This window comes from Lottia gigantea, assembly GCF_000327385.1.
Source record: "Lottia gigantea unplaced genomic scaffold LOTGIsca_106, whole genome shotgun sequence".
NCBI lineage: Eukaryota > Metazoa > Mollusca > Gastropoda > Lottiidae > Lottia > Lottia gigantea.
In genome coordinates this window covers 53,531-76,641 of record NW_008706902.1, presented here as the reverse complement: position 1 = coordinate 76,641, position 23,111 = coordinate 53,531, and the positions used below count along the sequence as shown (strand labels likewise).

At 33.8% G+C, this 23,111-nt stretch overlaps 2 protein-coding genes across 2 annotated transcripts; one reads left to right on the top strand and one right to left on the bottom strand.

Moving 5' to 3' along the window:
* Positions 1-504: 504 nt before the first annotated feature.
* Positions 505-3,465, top strand: LOTGIDRAFT_170883 (hypothetical protein; the record flags this gene model as incomplete). Its single annotated transcript, XM_009046742.1, has 2 exons — positions 505-931; positions 1,220-3,465. The coding sequence occupies 2 exons, from the start codon at positions 505-507 to the stop codon at positions 3,463-3,465; spliced, it is 2,673 nt and encodes an 890-aa protein (XP_009044990.1).
* A 4,295-nt stretch (positions 3,466-7,760) lies between these two features.
* Positions 7,761-22,327, bottom strand: LOTGIDRAFT_237405 (hypothetical protein; the record flags this gene model as incomplete). The annotated part of the gene is made up of 18 exons (XM_009046741.1): positions 7,761-7,844; positions 8,349-8,491; positions 9,290-9,370; positions 9,723-9,773; positions 10,150-10,234; positions 10,754-11,008; positions 11,273-11,398; positions 11,641-11,849; positions 13,040-13,195; positions 13,358-14,534; positions 14,757-15,050; positions 16,135-16,294; positions 16,689-16,823; positions 17,467-17,610; positions 17,822-17,938; positions 20,043-20,181; positions 21,110-21,442; positions 22,311-22,327. 18 exons carry the CDS (start codon positions 22,325-22,327, stop codon positions 7,774-7,776), a joined length of 3,693 nt encoding a protein of 1,230 aa, XP_009044989.1. The 3' UTR covers positions 7,761-7,773.
* Between the last annotated feature and the right edge of the window lie 784 nt (positions 22,328-23,111).

Genomic DNA, 23,111 nt, shown 5'->3' with positions numbered 1-23,111 from the left:
ACTTTCATACTATGAAACTATAATTGTTGTGTATGCATTTAGAGGAGAAATATTATTAAACTTTCTAGACAAACGTCGATGCGGTCCAACCTCCGGGGCTTTTCTTTACATATCTGCATAGCACAGTCGAACATAATTCATTAAATATGTGTGAGATGAGACAATGATATGGGTGTTTCTCTGACTTTTGTATCCCTTTAATACCCTTTCAGACAGGGAATAGACAAAATACATGCTGGGGAAATATATATAATGAATCTTTCAATCATTGGCATAATGAAAAATAAATCGGGCAAATCAACCACCTCAACGAATATTTGCTTTTTTTTTAGGTAACTTAGTAGCTGATAAAAGGTGTTATCTGTCTGAACGGGCTTCTCAATTGGTTTCATTTTCAGATAACTCATTTAATTGAATTTGGTTGTTATTTCTACTTACAGATGGAGAGATAAAGATCTTCTATCATACTTAAACCATGGGAAGGTAATTCGTGTATAATTCAAAATGGAGGACGATGATGTAACGTATTCTTCCCGCCATATTGAACAATTGTTACAATGTTCCGTGTGTCTAGACAGATTCAAAATACCAAAACTGTTACCATGTCAACATACATATTGTCAATCACCATGTTTGGAACAATTGATCAATCCAAGAACCCGGATGATCAAGTGTCCAGAATGTCGAGCAGATCATCTGGTACCGAGAGGGGGGACGTCTGCCTTCCCCAATAACATTACCGTCATGGGATTCATGGATCTCCCGAGATTGTCTTTGGGTGAGCCCAGAATCCCTGCCCTAAACAGAAACGAGGGTGGTGTAAGCTCTGTGAAACTTTCTGAAACTGATGCCTACTGCAAAAAGAGTTCGGGGCCCTCTGCAACCGAAACGTGTTCTAGATACGGAGGATATTCTTACGGAAATGATCTAGGTAGGTACTTTGTAACCCACTTTCATCACTTATTTTGCAGATGTGGTTTCGCTTTCTATAAAGAAGTGCAGATCATCTCTTTCAGTTAGTGTTTTGGATATAAAGCTTTCATCAGAGCAGAAGGGATAAATTAGCAATGCCATTGACCTTTCATATATGTACTGATAAATTATGATGTATGTATACGGAGTTTGGGTTTGTCAGTTAATACTGCTTATGTCTTACCCGTAACCGGTTCAGAGACCGTAACGTTACTACTTTTAAAATATAATATTTCACTATTTTCAGGAATAGATCACCCAGTGGTGGCTCAACCCCCTCCCAGAACAACCTGTAGTAGCTGTTTTAGATCCAGTAGATTGAGTCAGTGCCATCATTGCCAGCAGCAGATTTGCGACATCTGTATCAGACAACACATGGAACAAGTGAAGGTCGAGATTGAGCGAATGATCTACAGAATTAAAAGAGGAATGCCCAAAATTTCCAGTGCCATTGACGATATCGGTGCTAAAGGAGGTCAAGCTCAACAGCGATGTGAAAGTGCGAAAACCGAGATAAACGAAATGTTTGAACGGTTAATACGTGATTTCAAAATCCGACAAAGATCTCTTTTGGATCAAATAGACACGTTTCTAATATCGGAGCTAGAAAATCTGAGATCTCAACAAGAAAGTTTTGAAGTTGAATTAGCAAGTTTAGCAAGTTTTTGTGATTCCTCTGAAAGTGCTGTGGGACATGGAAGCACAACTGATGGAACGGAGTTGATGCAACTTCATGAACAATGCGAAGAGAACTGCAACATAACGCAAAATTTCGAAGGAAGCCACATGAGGAGAATTGCTGTCCGGCAAATCGACATTAATGCTGATATTGAAACCTTTTCTGAAACGATTGCTGCTTTTGGAGAAATTGAGATATCTGCTCGCCCTGGATCTCGAGGCGCCAACATAGATAATAGGTCCATAGGAAGTAGATTAGCCAGTCGATTGGTGGATTTAGCTCGTCCTACCAGCAGTCGATACCAGAGTTATACCTCGCGACCTTCATCGAGAAACATGGACACGGATTACGGCCTCTCATCTGCTCTAGGCACACACAGTCCGTTAACACAGACTCATAGTCCTATGACATCGTCACCTACGACAGAGAGGCGCCGACTGTTGCCATCGTATTTAAATCGCGATCCGCTGAATGATTCACACAGGGATCTCTTAGCAAGTGATTCTGACAATTACGATGACAGAAATACAATAAATACTTCAAGAACAAACACCGCTCACCAACCACGTAGACGACCACGGCGCGAACATCATTCGGACACCAGACTTGGACTGGTTTCTGGAGAGGAAGGCATTCTTTCGCGATATCGCCGGAGAAGTCTCGGAGGTTTGTCACCACCTCGTGAAGAAGAGCTCTTTGACGACGATGTCGAAGGAGCAGGTCGAAATCGCCCATACTCTCGCAATGCAACTGCAGGAGATACCACGGCCCCTCGCCCACCCAGTCGTCTTGAAGTTCCACCTGAAAATTCATCGTCCACAAGTTCACAAGAAGATCTCAGCACTCGCAATTCCTACCAAAGACCACAACGACAACGAAATAATCAGCCTCCCTCGTCGAGCTCCTCTCAAAATCAAGGGTCAGGTCGCTCCTCCAATCAGGCTGAACCCAGGAACAGGTATAACCAGAAAGGGCGGGCTATAGTAAGATTTGGATCTCGTGGTAATGGATTTGACGAATTCACCTGGCCTAGAGGAGTAGCCGTCTCTCCAATTGACGATACGATATTCATCGCAGATAGTAGTAACCACCGAGTGCAAGTGTTCGACAGCTCCGGTGACTACCGTCGAACGTTTGGATCGTACGGCCAAGAGGAAGGCGAGTTCGATTGTTTGGCCGGAATCACCGTTAATAACCTAGGACAGGTGATAGTTTCAGATAGGTACAATCACCGAATCCAAATATTTGATCATAGTTTCAATTTTGTCACTTCTTTCGGTGAAGAAGGATCTCTGCCGGGACAACTGTGTTATCCTTGGGGTATTGCTTGTGATAATATGGGATTTATTTACGTGTGTGACAAAGAGAATAACCGGATACAGGTATTCCAATCGAACGGAGCCTTTGTTCGGTGTTTCGGTGAACAAGGAGACGATTTGGGACAACTGGATAATCCACAGTATGTAGCCGTGAGTCCGGACAATAAAGTCTATGTCAGTGATAGTAGTAACCATAGAATACAAGTGTTTTCCATGTACGGTGACTTTCTGTTCACATTTGGCGACTCCGGAACTGGGAACGGTGAGGTCAAATACCCGCGAGGTATAGCTATCGACGAGCAAGGATTTGTTGCTGTTGCTGACAGTGGGAACAATCGCGTCCAGATATTTCGTCCAAACGGTATCTACTATTCTATGTTTGGTTCGTGGGGTAATGAAAATGGACAATTCAAGGCGTTAGAAGGATTGGCTATATTGGCTAATGGTAACATTGTTGTCAGTGATAGAGAGAATCATCGAATACAGATTTTCTAAGTGTTCTTTTCCTGCTGTAGAATTCTCTTTTGTGTACTAAGGTAATATAAATACCCGTTTGAAATCATGCATATGACTAGATTTCTTAAAGGCATTTCGAATATGTAAGTCTGAGAAAGGTCATCTTGGATATAACCGTAGATTATCACAGGTCCAACTAACCATAGACCACTAAGCAAACTTTTACAAGGAAACATGCTCGACCAACCACGGTGTGTTTTTAGAATCAAGTTGGCCATTACCTTTTGTAAACAATATTTTATTCATAAGAAAAAAGGATAAGGGAACAGGCTTACGCGTATATGACCCCTTTCCTTTCGGTCATTACTTTCAGTCGTTAGCTAATTGTTTACTTGTGCAATAATAAACATCAGTTGACAGTATGGTATTCTATTTCATATGGTGTCAAATAGTTAATGATTTGACGAGGCGAAGATGCATATTGGCCGAAATCAGCCAGATCTCACCATTAGTTAAGTGTACTTGAATATCATACGCCTGGCTACCTTCGCTTTTTCGCTTTATAAGACGCATGTGCTTTTCCAGTTCATGAATGGTGATCCATGTTATCTCTTGTATAGCCTTTGACAAATGTTTTTACCTGATTTTTATTTACTACAATCAAAGGCCACACAAGAGATGACAAGGTTTGGATATTGACTAACACGATCTGTTCTTTGTATTCTGCTTCTAAACAATATCAGGCCTATACGGACACTAAGCCATAATGTTTACAGTCTTTCTGTCTAGGGCTCTGATTGTCTGTATTCGCTCCAATCAAATTGCTACATTCCGCGATACAAGAAAGGCGGCTATGGAAGTCAAGATATAAGCTGAAGGTCGTAATTGCTTGACATTGTGTAGATGTGTATTATGCTGCTGTCTGTATGAACTACATATGAAAATATGTGTATTTAAACAGTGTATTTTATTTATTGTGTACAACATGTTAATCTGAAAGTGCGACTATCTTTCTGCATTCCTTTATAAACTTTTTATTAATGCTTTGCTTACAAACTTTATAATAAGAATGCTTTTTTCTTCCCTGTCATATTTTTTCTTAGCTAGCAAGAGTCCTGTAGGTGTTTTACAGACAGAAGCCTGCTAATATGGGAAAGTTGAAAGTCTCACTGTCTGATAGCGTGTCGAGTGAGTTTCTCTTAAACTTTTATCCAAAAAAAAAACTTTCAACCCATCCCTTACATACAAACTGAAATGTCGTAAAACTTCGCGTGGTTGTATTAAAAGAGGAATAACACCATAAATGCTTTTCCCGTTACAAACCAGATATTTTAGGATTTTAAATTTCTGAAATACAATTATCAATGACAGTTTTTCATAGAATTCATATTCAATTTCATATAGATAAGATTTGAACGACATTTAGAAGTGGAGAGTAGATACAACAAAAAACACAAGGGGTATATTATGGTATAACTACGGAAGCATGGAGAGGACACGAGAAAAAAAAAATATAACTCGTGGCCACGACTTAACATCTCGTGGCCACGACTTAACATCTCGTGGCCACGGCTTAGCATTTCGTGGCCACGACTTATCTATTTCGTGGCCACGACTTATCTATCTCGACTTGCTGCCTCCCATTTTGTATAAATTTGTCATATAAATCTTACTTGCTGGGAAAAGGTGGTGCTCATGGATTACAACGAAAGGAATGTACTTTTAAGGATGTATTTTGATACTGGAATGTCATATAATGATATCGCCATCATTCTGGCTCATAGACGCGGTATCATTTTGAGTGTCAGACATATAAAAAGAGATACTATGTCGAGGCCACGAGATGCTAAGTCGTGGCCACGAGGTGCTAAGTCGTGGCCACGAGATACTAAGTTGTGGCCACGAGATACAAAGTCGTGGCCACGAGTTACTAAGTTGTGGTCGCGAGATACTAAGTCGTGGCCAGGAGATGAGATTTTTTTTTATTCTGTATTATATGTCCCCTCTATGCTTCCGTATATAACTCACTTCTTTAATAACAAAGCACATAACGTTTTAACACAATTTACACGTGTCGTCATCAGATGAAATGAAGTAGTGGGGGTAAACATGAGGATATATAACAAGAAGGAAGCCATGTACAGAAGAAAAACGGTAATGAAGACAATGAGAACAGTACAGACAAAACTATTACCACAGAGGGATAGAGAAAGAAAGATGAAAGAGGGGAAAGATTAACAAGGTAATTAACAATGGGATTAGTGTAGCCAATCGTGTCCGGTGTCTCTATTCAATTCAGGGAAACAGCGGTGGATTTCAAGGGTTTCAAGGATTCTCCTTTGCTTGTTTTCAGGTAGGTTCTTAGCAAGGATGGATTTATCTTCCCAGAGGATGTGGTGGAATGAGCACTTGATGAGGTGTTCAGACAGGGCTGAGATGGCATCTTCTTTCTTGGCGGATGTAAGGTGCTCTTTGGTGTGGACTGAATCTCCAATGTAGATGGCACCACTGTTGCATGGAATGGAGTAAACCAGTGAGTTATACCATAATATACCCCTTGTGTTTTTTTTTGTTATATCAATTTCATATAATTTATTTTTCAATATTACCTGTATCTAGACAACACCTATACCGATAGCACACGGAAATATCGTCGTCAATTTAACAAAGGTGATAATGACCACCACAACAAAAATACAATATTATAAAAGAAGGTGCCATAGAGTTCAAAAACAAGGTACATAACTCTACATATGTTCGCTAAAAACAATTTATCACACCTTATGATACACATCAAGTCTTATAAAGATAGCTTGCCAGGCAAGGTAATATACGCCCACTGGCAGCTTTGATTTTAAATAAAGATATTTATCAGTACAGTAACAATCACCAGTATGAAATATTCAACCTTCAGTCATACACTTCTTTTGAACTCTTTAGGGCGATACTGAATAAAATTGAGTATGAGTTATTGCTCTTGTTCTTGAAAACGTGATCAATTTTTAGCTTGTGAAAACTCTAGAAGACAAATATTCAATCTTCAGCGCAGTACTGAATAATAAAACAAAGTTTTGTCAAAATCCAGCAAGAATCATGCCTTCTAGAGTTTTTACGAGCTACTAATTAAAACGAGTTTTCAAGAACAGAGGCAATAACTCATACTAAATATTTTTCAATTTTTCTGTTTTTCAATACGGTTTATTCATGGGTGATAGCCAACACTCATTCCAAGTTTCGTCAAAATCCGTTAAGAATCGTGCCTTCTAGAGTGTTTACGAACTAAAAATTTAACTTGTTTTCAAGAACAAGGGCAATAACTAGTAAATGGTAAATATTTTTTGATTCTTCTGATTTTCAATAGGGTTTATCCTTGGGTGATAACAAACACTCACACCAAGTTTTGTCAAAAGAATTGTGCTTTCTAGAGTGTTTACAAGCTAAAATTGAACGCGTTCTCAAGAACAAGGGCAATAACTCATACTAAATATTTTTCTATTTTTCTGATTTTCGATAGGGTTTATCCTTGGGTGATAACAAACACTCATACCAAGTTTCATCAAAATCCGTCATATATTACACCTTCTAGAGTGTTTACGAGCGTTTCAAGAACAAGGGCAATTAACTCCTAGTAAATATTTTTCAATTCGTCTGATTTTCAATAGGGTTCATTCTTGAGTGATTGCAAACAACCATACCAAGTTTCGTCAAAATCAGTCAAGAATTGTGCCTTGTAGAGTGTTTACGAGCAATTGTGGACGGACGGACGGAGATCGGTGACGGCAATATACGCCCCCCCATTTCATGTGGGCGTATAAAAATTGGTTTTGATTAGTTCTGGAGCTGCAGCGAATTCGAAATATTATCTCAACTTGGCCATCATTTTTTAAGTATATAAACAGAGATTACTTCATAAATAGCAAATGTACTAAACTTTATTGTTTTTTGAATTTGATTGACTAAAAGTCATAAATACCCTATGAAAAATTAGCTTAAAACTGAACGCGTTTTCCAGAATAAGGGCAATAACTCATACTAATTTTTTTTGATTTTTCTGATTTTCAATAGGCTTTACCCTTGGGTGATAACCAACACTCATACCAAGTTTCGCTACAATCCGTCAAGAATTGTGCTTTCTATAGTGTGTTATAGCATTTAAAAAACAAGGGCAATAACTCATTTTAAACAGTTTTCAATTTATCTGATTTTAAATAGGGTTATTCCTTGGGTAATTGTGAAGAATTGTGATTTCTACAGTGTTTACGAGCAATTGTGGAGGTACGGACGGTAATGGGTGACGACAATATAAAATTGGCGTATGAAAAAGACACAGTTTTCTAGAATTATTTTTTATTTTTTATTATTCCATTTTTTTTTCTTTCCTCCTTTTCGTTTCTTAGAATTATTTCCAGTATTAAAATCTACAATATAAAGTACAGCATGTATTTTAAAAATCAAATTCTTGCTCATTGCACCACAAATAAGTCTAGTTTGGTCGAGTCATATCATATAACTACTCAAGAGAAAAATTCAAAAATTTACAAAATATTCTGTTGACCAACCAGCTGATGTAATTAAAATATGTGCATCTGTATCTAATTTAGAAATATCTGTTTGACTTGAGAAGAGAGCTTCAATCAAAAAGATTTAAGTCGACATTCTTCTTGGATGTTGGTTGAAGGGTTAAAATAAGTGAATTTATGAATTCATTATGCAACACAAATAACCTATCAAGTGCCCTTTCGTCGAGATTATGTCGACAATATGACAGGATTTTGAGATATTCTGGCTTGTATTATCAGTCAACTGTAAACAGTGTATTTGATTGGCTATCCATAAATATTGACGACTGAAACTAAGTCAAGATGTATGTCAAATCAAATTTAAACTAAGTTTCACCATACCCCAAAAAAAACCTTTCTTACCTTCTGGTTCATATGTAGCAGGAATTCGACCTTGAACTTTATGGTGAGGAAGAATAATATTGGTGTCTATAGGAAACCATTCGTTCTTCATCTCATTTACTCTAATGTGACCTTGATGACTAAAGTGAAGGTCATAAGCACCACTGTAAGGACAGAAACAGAATTATTTGTGAGTCATATAGAAAAATGATTACTTGGTAAATATCCAAGCTCATTTCCTGTTTTTAAATGCCAGACTTAAAAAAAAGAAAATCTACCATTCAAAACAAAAAATAAAATCTCCCATGTATCATCATATTTAACAGCTTTTCATATTTTCATCAATCATTAATTTCAAAATTCATTACAGATGGACAATTAGTACACAAATATAATGAGAGATGAAGACAAAACTTGTACTATTTCTGTGCATCTTATAAGGTTAATGAAGACACTGTTCAGTTTATAATATCTCAATTCACTTTCTTGACCTGAACTACAATTAAACCCAAGATTTTCCAGGGTAGCATTTATTAAGCAATTCGTGTTACTATATATTATGATATAGTCTCAAAATCAAAAACAGACATGTCTTTTTAACTTTCAAAAGTATATCTGGATGGTAAGTTGTGAACACTATTACTGATTAGCTAAAAATTACGAGATTAAGGTATGGTAACATCAAATCTGTCCCTTTCAGTTTCCCTGCTATTGCTGCTACTGATTGCTTAAAAGAAATTATTTTTGATTCTAAATTGAGCAATATTTTCTAACTTTATACCTTCACGAATATAAATTACATTTTCAATCCACAAATGTATGTATAATCAACATCAGATCTATCCAAGATTCAGGGCTGGCCAAGAATATCATAGTCTCTTATCAGACATCAAGTTAACGTTTGACATCCACTGTTATTCAATGTCTATGTAAATGTGAATTAAAGGGCTACTGTAACTCACCGTTTGTACTGAGACGCCTGTTTGATATGACAATGTGCTTCACCTGCTTCATGACTTAATAAATATGTTCCATTTTCTAAACTGGAAGAAAACAATTTAAGTTATGTATAAGAAAACCTCTCAATTGCTGTCGTTTGCATCATAGTGTCGGGGGATTTGCACCTAAGGCCTATGACTGCTCTGTACAATTCAATACAATTGCCATATCCAATGTACTGACTGTATATATAAATAACCATGAATCATGAAATGAAAGTGAAAAGTCATTCTGCTGTTTTTGTTTTTGAGTGATCTCATACAAAGGAAGACATTGCCATACAGAGCTATTCGAATTATTGTTCCAACAGAAAAACAGTACTTTTTTTATATTATCTTATGCAACATGCCTTCCTTACATGGAGTGAATAAACCCGTTAAGTCACTATCAACAAACCTGTAAACTGTCATCAAAATATTATGTAAACTGCACAAGGCTCCAATTACACTGAAATACCAAATATATACAAAAACAAGAAGAACCGACTGGTCATCAAAATTACAACTCAAAGGTAAGGTCATAAGCAGTAAACTCTATTACAATGGGCCTCTTTCCTAAGAAAAATAACAAACTTTCATACATTTTCATGGCTTGAATTTCACTTCTTATTCTTTTATTTATCCCACATTGATGTAGTTTTCATAATCAGAATATACTTTCTATCTTCTTTTTAATAATATGTGACATGGATATGTGTACTAGATTTATATAATGCATACGCAAGAGTTATATTTTCTTATTCACTAATGATAGGCTTTAAAACATATCTTGCAACGCTCAGAGCTGTGTATATGTTCAGTTTGCATTTGTTTCTAAAACTTACTTGAAATTTGTGGCTTGAGACAGTATTTGGTTTAAATCTAATGTTTCAATCATCAATAACTCAGAGGTGGTGGCTGAGATTCTACCTACAAGATTAGGCATATATAATGACTAATATACAGTCAAATTTAAAGTAAGTCAAGGACTCAGAACCAAGAACTTCACCAATAAATAAATTGAAATATATTGGAACTATACAAAGATTTAATCCAACACTTATGTCATTACATATTCTATCAAGTCAAGAACAACGCTGTAGTGAATGTAATTATATTTAATGTACTGACAAGTTGGTTTTGCATCTTACAATTTCCCTGATGGAGCTCAATTTCAGCTATTCACATCCCTTTCGTTGAAGTGACAATTTTTTAAGTTTCTAAGCATTCAACCAAGCAGATATGACCCACAATATCACAATACATCCTGCATGGGTGAGCGTCATACAAAACTACAAGCCTGACCAAAAATCATGTAAAAATAGCATCTAGTTTCATATGGGTGTCCAAGCAGATATTGATGGCTGAAATTGAGCTATTCCAGCTGATAAAACAGATATTCAGATGACTATATCCTGTGAAAGACTATAAGAACTGAATCAGTCTTACCTCTGATCAACTGACTGAATGGTTTAACATAACATGATATCCATGCTTGACTCACTTCCTCCAGTGATATCTGCTCCACACCGTGTTTTATCTGATACTCTAACTTTGGCACAATGTGACCTTGGAATGTCTGTCTTGCATCACGAACCATACCATGACTATATGTTCGTATTATCATTGATAACCCAGAAAACTTCCATAAATGATATGAAATTTGACCATCGATTGGTTCCAGATAATCTTCTTGTTCCTCAGCTAAAAATAATGTACAATTGACTATATGAAGAAAGTACACCTACTGTCCTGGAACTCATTGGAATGAAGAAGTGGAGTTTACATCCTATTGATATGCACCTTATGCGATTGATGAAGGTTACAATACCTTAGGTCTAAAACTGACTGGGTTAATGGAGTTTTACATCCTTCTTTTCTAACACCTTATGCATCTCATATAACTTGTTACAATGTCCTTTGGTTTGGTATAAAACTGGGAATACCTACACAGTAAATGATGCTTACCTTTTTTCTTTTCTAATTCTGCATCTGTTTTTCCTAAAATATCATCCAATAGATTTGATTCTGTAGTCTTGTTAGTTTCTGGGGTTTTCTTGGTTTTTCTCTTGGTAGAACATGGTGTACCCGAACCTAAAAATATTATAGGTGTTGATAAATTGGGCATTCACAGGAATAACTTTACTCTTTAAAAGTCTTAACCTATATATGGTTCAAATAAAACATTTAAATTGTTTTTGCCACTTCCAACCTCTTTCCTATTTCACAATTACAGATTATCTCCCAGTAACAGGCAAATTATTATATACAATGCATTGTGTGTTGAGTATCAATTAGACATCCCAAATTTTCACTTTAATTTCCCCCCTACGTACTTATAATTTTGTTTTTGTTGTCTAATGGTCTTTCTTTCTGGTCTAGTTCTTTCCTAGTTGATTTATCTTCAGTATGTAGCTCTGTAACCCTAGTAAATGTATTTGATTGTATTTCAGTTTTCTCTTTATCAAGTGATAAAGAACGTCTCACTGGTGGTCTTGTTCTATCTACAGGCTCCTTGTTACCATCAGATTCCTTATTTTGTGTGCTGAAATATGTCAGTGAAACAATTAAATTAGTACTTGTACTTATTTCATATAGTTTCTGTATTAAAAAGGAAAGGTGTAGGTTAATTGAAATGTAGTTCTTATTTATCTTTTCTAATTGGGCAACGTCATTTAAGATTGAGAAATATCCATACTCCTGAACATGCCCAGTCTGTAGAACCCTAGTTTATTGTCTCATTCAAACAACAAAACATCTTTTCCTTATCAGCCTTCGTAATTCCCTTAAAAAAAACAATTTGCTTATATTAAAGAAGATAGCTTGCGAGGCAAGGTAACATACGCCCACTGGCAGCTGTCAGAAATGATAAAACAGTGACTAAAGTACGAATTTTCTCATATTGGAAAAAAAAATATTAGTTTGAATTCAATTTCATATATATGCCAGTTATTTATGCTGTGTAATTACACAAAATTTTTTAAAATCAATATCAATAACCCAAATACAACAAACAATTAAATTATAACAATTTTTTGTAAGTCAAGGGAATAACTCAAAAACCGTTTATCGAAAATGCGTCATCTTAGAATTTGTCCGAGAACTTATCAATTTCAATGATCACACCAAGTTTCATCAGAATCAGTTGAAAACTGTAGCTTTTATTGTGCTCACGAACAAATTTTGACGCGTTTTTACAAAGTCAAGGGCAATAACTCAAAATCATTTTATCTAAAATGCATTCACCAGAATCGGTTGAAAAATGTAGCGTCAATCCTGCTCACAAACTATTTTTAACAAATTTCAACGCGTTTTAACAAAATCAAGGGCAATAACTCAAAAACCGTTCATTGAAAATGCGTCAAGTTACAACTTGTCCGAGATCTTATCAGTTCCAATGATCACACCAAGTTTCATCAGAATCGGTTGAAAACTGTAGCTTCAATCCTGCTCACGAACTATTTTTAACAAATTTTGACGCGTTTTAACAAAGTCGAGGGGAATAACTAAAAAACCGTTCATCGTAAATATGTCAAATTCGAACTTGACCGAGATCTTATCAATCTAAAGCATCACACCAAGTTTTATCAAAATCAGATAAAAACTGTAGTCTCTATAGTGCTCACAAGAAATGTCGACGGACGGACCGACGGACAGGGGCGACGACAATATACGACCATATATTCATGTGGGCGTATAATAAAACTGAAAACTAAGCAAGAATGAATAACCTACTCTTTGGTAGGTTCTCGTTTTATATTCGATTCCTTTCTTGGTCGTCCTCTCTTTCTTTTAACAACTTCACCACCTTTGGTTGTAGATTCTGGTGTGTCTGCAGCCTTCATTTCAATATCTTTAGTCATATCAACATCACTGCTAGTACTATAAATTCTGAAAATTATAAATTCATGAAAAATTTCATATTTCTTTCAATCTTAATTAAAAAAGTTTAAAAACATTTGACTATTGGCTAAATTTTCTCATCTAGCACAAAAAAAACCAATCTGCCTATGAAAAATATTGCAAGACAGAAATAAAATCAATTTTAAATACCTTGGTGACTTTCGTCTTTCTTGTGATACAGAGGTCAACTTTTCATTCGCCAGACTTTCCATTTCGATTGGTTCATTTTGATCATGTGAGTCATTATATCTCCTCTGAGATCTCAGTACACGTCTGGTTGGAGTACCATTATCTTCTGTTGCTGATTTGTCTTTCTTTTTATATTTTGGTTGTTTAGGAACCATAATTAACTGACCATACTCTCGTTTTTCTAACGGAATAACCTTGACAGGGACTTCATTCTCACAATCTGATTGGCTTATGTTATCAGGGGAGGTAATTTCTTCCATCTGTCGTGGCTTTTTCGGTGGTGTGAATACACTCTCACTATCTGATTGGCTGAAACTGGATGAACTTTCATCTCCACTTAGGTTACCGACTGTTCTTCCACTACGTAATCTCACAATGTTTTGATCTTCCACTGGAGAACTTTGGTCAAGGTCATCAGAGGTCAAAGGCTTCAGTTTCCATTTTTGTTTGAAAATGGCGAATGGAACTCTATTTGGAACATTTTTGTCTTTTTTTGACAGTTCTATAACTTTAGTGGGTTTTGGGTTACACAGAAAGTTTTCGTCTTTCTTTCCTTTTGGTGAAAATATCTGTTCAACTTTGCGTTTTTTGACTTTCGAGTTGAGATCTCCTAGATCAATGACTAAATTTTCTTCAGACTCACTCCCTGTGCTGCATTCTAAAGTATTGGGAACATTTGTCACAGAATCCTTATTTGAAGCAACCGTAGAATGGTTGGACACAACTGCTCCTTCAGAAGTATTCGATTCACACATTTTAATTTCCTTTTCTTGGTTGTTTTCTTCAATGGCCATTTTTGACTCTGGTATTGACTTTATAGCATCCTGAGAACATGCACTATTATCACCATTTTCATCCTTAGATACAGACTGACTACTTTTAGGACATTCCTTATCAGTAAGATCTGAATCAGAAAGCTCTGAGAAACTTTCATTTTCAATGTTAGTTTCTGAAACAGCATTGTCTGTACCAGAACAAGCTTCAAGAACAAAACTATTTTCATTTTTATGACAAGGGGTGTCTGTTTCACTTCCAGATCCAAACAAATCTTTATTTAGCTCAGACACATTGTTACTTGATTCACTTTTAACTCTACTTTCATTTTTTATAATTTCACATTTTTGGGGTTTAGAATATTCTACAATATAAATAAAATCCTTTTTCAATAAACAGAAAATTTTTGTTGGCCACACATTTAGATCAGGTAAATATGTGCATCAATTTTTTGTGGTCTGGCATTGAAAAGCCTTTGTAAAGGTTGAGGGGTTGTAAAGAGACTGTCTAGCTTTTGTATGTGTATCATGGCCATTAATTTCATTTAATCTTTTCTTTTCTGGTGTTAAAAAAATAGTTATCTCACCTTTTAGTTTGGATGTCAGGGTAAAAGCACCGAATGTTTCTATATCATCTATTGATACATCACCAAAAGGATCTTCTTCTTTTACAATGAGGTTCTGTTTTTGAGCTTTAGGCTTTCTCTCAGGTACAGCTGAATTGGGTTTGTTTTTAACATTAGGCTTATTTTGTGAGCGTGCTAGGAAAGCTCTCAGAGCGTATTTATGATATTTGGTGTTTTTATCACGATGTGATTCTTCTTTTGGAGGTAATGGTTTATCAAAATATACTACTTTTTGTTTGATTGTGTGCCCTTGATCTGTAAAAAATTCAAAAGGTTAGAAGCAGGGATATGTATATTAGTAGTATTTACTAGCTATGTCTAACTGAGGCAAAGAGAAGCATTACTGAAACTTCAGTTTTAAACACTTATTGCAATTCTTACATTGATTTGGACTTATGATAAGGAAACAAGAGTTCTGAAATTTGGCATAATGATAAAAGGAAAAAATAAACTTCATTACCATAAAATTTACAGAATTTACTTACATTGTAAATCATGTGTTTTAACAGTAACTGGTATTTCCCAGGCTGTGTTAAAGTTACTTACATTGTAAATCATGTGTTTTAACAGTAACTGGTATTTCCCAGGCTGTGTTAAAGTTACTTACATTGTAAATCATGTTTTTTAACAGTAACTGGTATTTCCCAGGCTGTGTTAAAGTTACTTACATTGTAAATCATGTGTTTTAACAGTAACTGGTATTTCCCAGGCTGTGTTAAAGTTACTTACATTGTAAATCATGTGTTTTAACAGTAACTGGTATTTCCCAGGCTGTGTTAAAGTTACTTACATTGTAAATCATGTGTTTTAACAGTAACTGGTATTTCCCAGGCTGTGTTAAAGTTACTTACATTGTAAATCATGTGTTTTAACAGTAACTGGTATTGACCAGGCTGTGTTAAAGTTACTTACATTGTAAATCATGTGTTTTAACAGTAACTGGTATTTCCCAGGCTGTGTTAAAGTTACTTACATTGTAAATCATGTGTTTTAACAGTAACTGGTATTTCCCAGGCTGTGTTAAAGTTACTTACATTGTAAATCATGTGTTTTAACAGTAACTGGTATTTCCCAGGCTGTGTTAAAGTTACTTACATTGTAAATCATGTGTTTTAACAGTAACTGGTATTGACCAGGCTGTGTTAAAGTTACTTACATTGTAAATCATGTGTTTTAACAGTAACTGGTATTTCCCAGGCTGTGTTAAAGTTACTTACATTGTAAATCATGTGTTTTAACAGTAACTGGTATTTCCCAGGCTGTGTTAAAGTTACTTACATTGTAAATCATTTGTTTTAACAGTAACTGGTATTGACCAGGCTGTGTTAAAGTTACTTACATTGTAAATCATGTGTTTTAACAGTAACTGGTATTTCCCAGGCTGTGTTAAAGTTAGGAGCATGGTTGTTGATCAGACAACGTAAAACACTGGTAGATAAAACAATATGGCTGAAAGTTTTACAGGCTAATATCTCACTGTTCTTATCCTTACTACAAACCTGATATAGAAATAGAGAAATAATTAGATTTTACACCTTGGGTGCTTTAATTCCTTCTTTTCAATAAGCTTATCTCTCGGTAAACCACTTGGCAATGAGCCGACTAAAGTTCTTTTTGTCAATAAATAGCTTGGTCCAATAACATAATGACAAAGATATGCACACCTTTGTTTTTGTATAAACAATATTTACATATGATTGGGGAACAGGCTTCCTTCTATAGTACCCTATCCATAATGCACACTTTCTAATGTGAAAAGTTCTTTAGCTGCTACCTTTGTTTTGCTGAAATATTGTTTCGGATTTTGGGTTTTCGTTTCACATCATTAATACTTGGTTTATTTATTGCCTGGAAAAGTTTATGTTTATTTATTAGCTATTTTGATATATTTACCTGTTTACAATATTTATTCTCTAATTCAGTTTGAATACACATTGGACATTGACTAGACACTTTATCATAATCATTAGGTATCATCTTCTTCTCATTGTTACAGATAATAGGTATGCTTATCTTAGCTGGGACACCCTACAGTAGAAAACCTGTCAAGTTCAACAATAATCAGACAAAGGTAAAAGAGCTCATGGATATTCAATGCTCTGTTTTAAGAATGGTTTGAAGTGTTATCTTTGCTGGGACACTTTAAGAGTACAAATTGGGGAAAATATGAAATATGTAGGCCAACATATTAATGTGTTATTTCCTTTTCTTTCCATGTAATAGTGATTTATTTATATTGAGACTATAATCATAATATATAATATGATCCCCCATGTAGGTATGCCATATGATATGCAAAATGAGAATTGTACAGACATTATCATGTGCTCATATGGAAAAACGTAAAAGATTTGGATTACTCGCAATGTAGTTGTATATCTTGGGTGATCGCTTGATACCTTGTATATGCCATGTTTGGTCATTTTGACTTCTTATTACCATTCAAAAGCTAAAAAAGTTCAATGTTCCTTTTTCGGCGTACTCAAATTGTTATACAAAGTTTAAATTTTCAAAGAATGAAAACCACATACAGCGGCAAAAAAATAATAAAAATATTTGAACAAAATAAAACCATCATACGAGGTTTCAATCGGTCACCCACGATATGTTACTAGTTACATTTTCTATCAAGAACAGCAGATGCTAATTTCAGTTATCAGTAACAACTAACCAGTTCTGCTAGAGTTTTGACAAACACTAAATTTGGTGGTGGGCTACAAGGATTAATAGTTACATTCAATGGTAAAGGTTTATTTATTGTAAAAAAATATCTCGGTAGATCTTCAACTTGTTTTAACTTCCCTTCATGTTTTTCCTACAATATACAGTGATATTCAAGATTACAATTTGAATTCCCCAAGACTCTATCAGACAATGGGTCCACTACATGACTTGTAACTATGCTTCTTTAGATTCTCGTGCATCATATTATAATAATATTGTGAAATCATCTGGTAGAAATGCATATAATATCTATTCTGATTATTACCCTTCAAAATCTTAACAAAGCAATGAAATTTGCAAACCTCTATGTATCTTCTGCCATCTGGTGAGAGAAAGTTATATATTCCCTGATTGGCTGCCAGCTCTCGTAATTTACCCATAAATTCATTCTGTTCTACTGCTACTCGAACCTGCAGTGACTGTAATTACAATACAAACAAATATCAATACACTCAGATGCCAGTTGTCCAGGGCTTATCATAGCCAGTTTAAAAATCTGATTAAATGCATTTCACCAAGTTTATTCAAAATAATTGTTGATTTCTTTAGATTTTTTGATAGGGCTCATCTTTGTTTAGTAATAATAATTAATTTCACCAAGTTTATTCAAAATAATTGTTAATTTCTTTAGATTTTTGATAGGGCTCATCTTTGTTTAGTAATAATAATCAATTTCACCAAGTTTATTCAAAATAATTGTTGATTTCTTTAGATTTTTGATAGGGTTCATCTATGTTTAGTAATAATGATTAATTTCACCAAGTTTATTCAAAATAATTGTTGATTTCTTTAGATTTTTGATAGGGCTCATCTTTGTTTAGTAATAATAATCAATTTCACCAAGTTTATTCAAAATAATTGTTGATTTCTTTAGATTTTTGATAGGGTTCATCTATGTTTAGTAATAATGATTAATTTCACCAAGTTTATTCAAAATAATTGTTAATTTCTTTAGATTTTTGATAGGGCTCATCTTTGTTTAGTAATAATAATCAATTTCACCAAGTTTATTCAAAATAATTGTTGATTTCTTTAGATTTTTGATAGGGTTTATCTTTATTTAGTAATAATGATTAATTTCACCAAGTTTATTCAAAATAATTGTTGATTTCTTTAGATTTTTGATAGGGTTCATCTTTGTTTAGTAATAATAATTAATTTCACCAAGTTTATTCAAAATAATTGTTGATTTCTTTAGATTTTTGATAGGGTTCATCTTTGTTTAGTAATAATAATTAATTTCACCAAGTTTATTCAAAATAATTGTTGATTTCTTTAGATTTTTGATAGGGTTCATCTTTGTTTAGTAATAATAATTAATTTCAATAAGTTTATTCAAAATAATTGTTGATTTCTTTAGATTTTTGATAGGGTTCATCTTTGTTTAGTAATAATAATTAATTTCACAAAGTTTATTCAAAATAATTGTTAATTTCTTTAGATTTTTGATAGGGCTCATCTTTGTTTAGTAATAATAATTAATTTCACCAAGTTTATTCAAAATAATTGTTGATTTCTTTAGATTTTTGATAGGGCTCATCTTTGTTTAGTAATATTAATTAATTTCACCAAGTTTATTCAAAATAATTGTTAATTTCTTTAGATTTTTGATAGGGCTCATCTTTGTTTAGTAATAATAATTAATTTCACTAAGTTTATTCAAAATAATTGTTAATTTCTTTAGATTTTTGATAGGGTTCATCTTTGTTTAGTAATAATAATAATTTCACCAAGTTTATTCAAAATAATTGTTGATTTCTTTAGATTTTTGATAGGGTTTATCTTTATTTAGTAATAATGATTAATTTCACCAAGTTTATTCAAAATAATTGTTGATTTCTTTAGATTTTTGATAGGGTTCATCTTTGTTTAGTAATAATAATTAATTTCACCAAGTTTATTCAAAATAATTGTTGATTTCTTTAGATTTTTGATAGGGCTCATCTTTGTTTAGTAATAATAATTAATTTCACCAAGTTTATTCAAAATAATTGTTGATTTCTTTAGATTTTTGATAGGGTTTATCTTTATTTAGTAATAATAATTAATTTCACCAAGTTTATTCAAAATAATTGTTGATTTCTTTAGATTTTTGATAGGGCTCATCTTTGTTTAGTAATAATAATTAATTTTCACCAAGTTTATTCAAAATTCATTGTTGATTTCTTTAGATTTTTGATAGGGTTTATCTTTATTTAGTAATAATAATTAATTTTCACCAAGTTTATTCAAAATAATTGTTGATTTCTTTAGATTTTTGATAGGGTTCATCTTTGTTTAGTAATAATAATTAATTTCACCAAGTTTATTCAAAATAATTGTTAATTTCTTTAGATTTTTGATAGGGCTCATCTATGTTTAGTAATAATAATTAATTTCAATAAGTTTATTCAAAATAATTGTTAATTTCTTTAGATTTTTGATATGGTAGATGTTTACAGACATGTGTGAAATATTTAGCTTTTTGTGCTACTTTTCTGTTCATCATATCTACTAGTCAGTTTATATCTATATCTCTCTTACCTCAAAATATTTCAAGTCTTTTTTCTCTGTATTAGATAAGTTCACACCAGGTGGATGGTATCTATATTTTAACAGTAAATCTATATATTTTCTCTGTTCTGTTTTTGTTAAACTGGATTTCTTCTGTAAACCACCAATTCTAAAAAAAACATAGAACTTGTAAATCACGATAAATATCATTATATCTAAAGCTAAGATTCCACATACACTTCATGCGGATCCGTCATGCGTTAAAAATCGAAATGGTTGGTTTAAGAGGGTATGATTCCATATATGCGGAAGCGGTATCCCTCAAATGGTCTCCGTCATGCGTGAAAAAAAAAATCGTCAGGTGGAGCAATTTTTGACGCATCCGGACGCCTTTCCACGCGGAGATCTCCCAAATGTGACGTATTTTGTGGGCATTCCCTGTCTTTTTAATGCACTAAAGCATCCATCTGTCTATAAGTCTGTGCGTTAAAAGAAAGATAACGCATACATTTAACGCACATATGGAATCATATTTGACGCATGATGGATCCACAAGGGCCATTTATGTCCGCATGATGCATATATGTAATTTTAGCTTAAAAGTGACTTTCTGATTTTAATAATTGCCATATTCATTAGGAGACCGTTATAATCTTTAATTATCAACTTTTATTCTAAGAGTTCAAATCTGAAAATGTCACAGCCTTAAATGTCAATGATAAAGGAAGTTGCAAAATTTAAACTCCTATGAAAGAATTTGATTGAAAATTGTAGAAAATCTTATATCAGATTGACTCTGTAATTCTGTTGAGTGCAATGATATTGAACTATGTCAGCTAACAAATCAAATGGCTTATTTTATTTTACGATTTTGTTAAATATTATATTAAATATTAAGACACCCTATTTATTATAAATCCAATAAAAGTTTCCAATTAAAAACAATTTGTAATGAGATGGGATCAAATCATATTTATATCAGTGTTAACACCAAAAGATGAGGTGATGGAATATTCACCTGAAACACATGTCAGCAGCAAATAAATAACACAGTCTGAAAATCAATATATCGGCCCATAACAGTACCAATAACTTACTTTCTGCCTAGTAGAGATGTTGGTAAGACAAACTCTTCAGATGAACCACACTCTGGCTCAGATTTTACTTCTGTCTTTACAGCTGTTTCTTGATTTGACTTTTTCCCTTTTTGATTAACTACATTTTGACTCACTGCTGAGTTACTGCCCTTTTTTTCACCAGTCGAAACTGACTTATTGCCCTTGTCACCATGAACAATATGATTGGCTTGTCTCTGTAATTTAATACTTGAAATACTTTTTGATAACTTGCTTTCAAAAGTGTCCTCTTTAACAAGTTTCTTGTAGCTGTCTTCAGTAAAATATGCTTCATACCCATTAACTGGATCATTCCTAGAAAAAAGAAATGAATATATCAATTTGCATTGGAATGTAATAATTTGGGTAGGTTAAAGTTATATTATAAAGCATGATTTTGAGGTGAGAAAAAGCATATTCATTTTATAATAATAACAGGTAATGCAGTTACCAACTAATCTGTTCACATCATGAAGGTGAGTGGTTTTACCACGCAGCCAAAATCAGGGGTTTTATATGGGTGGATGTCGTCATTCATTAGTCCAAGACTTCAAATCAAAAGGTTTGAGAAGTTTGTCCAGTCTCGGGGTGTTGTGTATTGAAATAAGGAACACATCCATTCAATAAGAAGTTTATTAGTAGACTAACATACAAAGCAAGGGACACCTGTCAGACAACTCAGGGTACTACAAAGTTACACAATATTGCAGGCATATGATATTTGCCTAGATGATATACCATAGTTAGATATCTCACAGTAATAATCTATAAACATAACAGGGGCAAAGTTCAAACACTATCAATTAAATGGAAATACATCGTTACAATATCAATCTATTACGAACTTCATCTTATAGTTTTTACCTTCAATAGTCAACTTTCTTGTAGGCTATTAGGCCTATAGAAGTGTGTAAATGTAGACATTTGAATTTTGATTGGATTGTACAATTGTCAAGGGATCTGATCGGCTGTTTTCACTGATGTACAATCCAATCAAATTGCATCATTCCTTTCTAAATAGAGGCTATAACAGCCAAAGTTTGTAATAGATAGACAACTACACCAACAACACAGAATCATCCAATTTGAACCAATCCAACTACCAAGACTACCAACAACTACCTTGTTTGCGATATCAGCATCCACTGGAAGCAAACGTTAACTTATCATCTACCGTACCTACCTACCATAGCTAGACATTATGAAGATGATCGAGAAATAGAGAGTAAGAGTTTACTTCAATAAACACAAACATAACCGACATTGCCTTTTTTTAGTTTAAGTAGAATTTAGAATACAGAAAATCTACATAAAATAATGCATTTATAATACTAATTCTGATTCTATTGTCACTAAAATTAGAGCATGGGAGTATTACCATATCAATTTAGACTCCATTACAAGTAACATTAAACAATCGAGATGCAATTTTCAATTTTTGCCCTTCAACTTGTACCACCCCGTTGGATTTCAATTTCTTTCGTTTCTTTTACAATGGATATCAAGTTGTACGTAACTTCGATTTATTTCAGCCGTTTTTGTCTCAAATTTACACTAATACCATTTAAAGCCTTGATTCAAAAGTTCATTTTCTGTTCTTTGTTATCAGTGAGACCATTTTTGAGTAGACTAATTTTTCAGTTGAAATTTTATTCCTTTCATTTTTGGCAATTGTACGTTTCCAATATATTTAATGGGGGCGTCTAATAACTCAGCATCACCCAAATGGAAAAAATATCTTAGATCATTGTCTAATGATTTTGTATGAAGGAATGATTGATGAAAATTCTGATTTTGCAGTAGATTTATACTAAAAATCCATTCGGTTTAATTCCAACTTTTTATTTAGAGTCCTGATGAGGATATCCAAATCATGTTAAGACAGCATTAAGAACAGTAAGATTTTACCAGTTAGATTTTATTCAAATTTTGAAATATGAAATATTCCTATTTACTTTTTGCACCCATTGGGTTCTAGTCAATA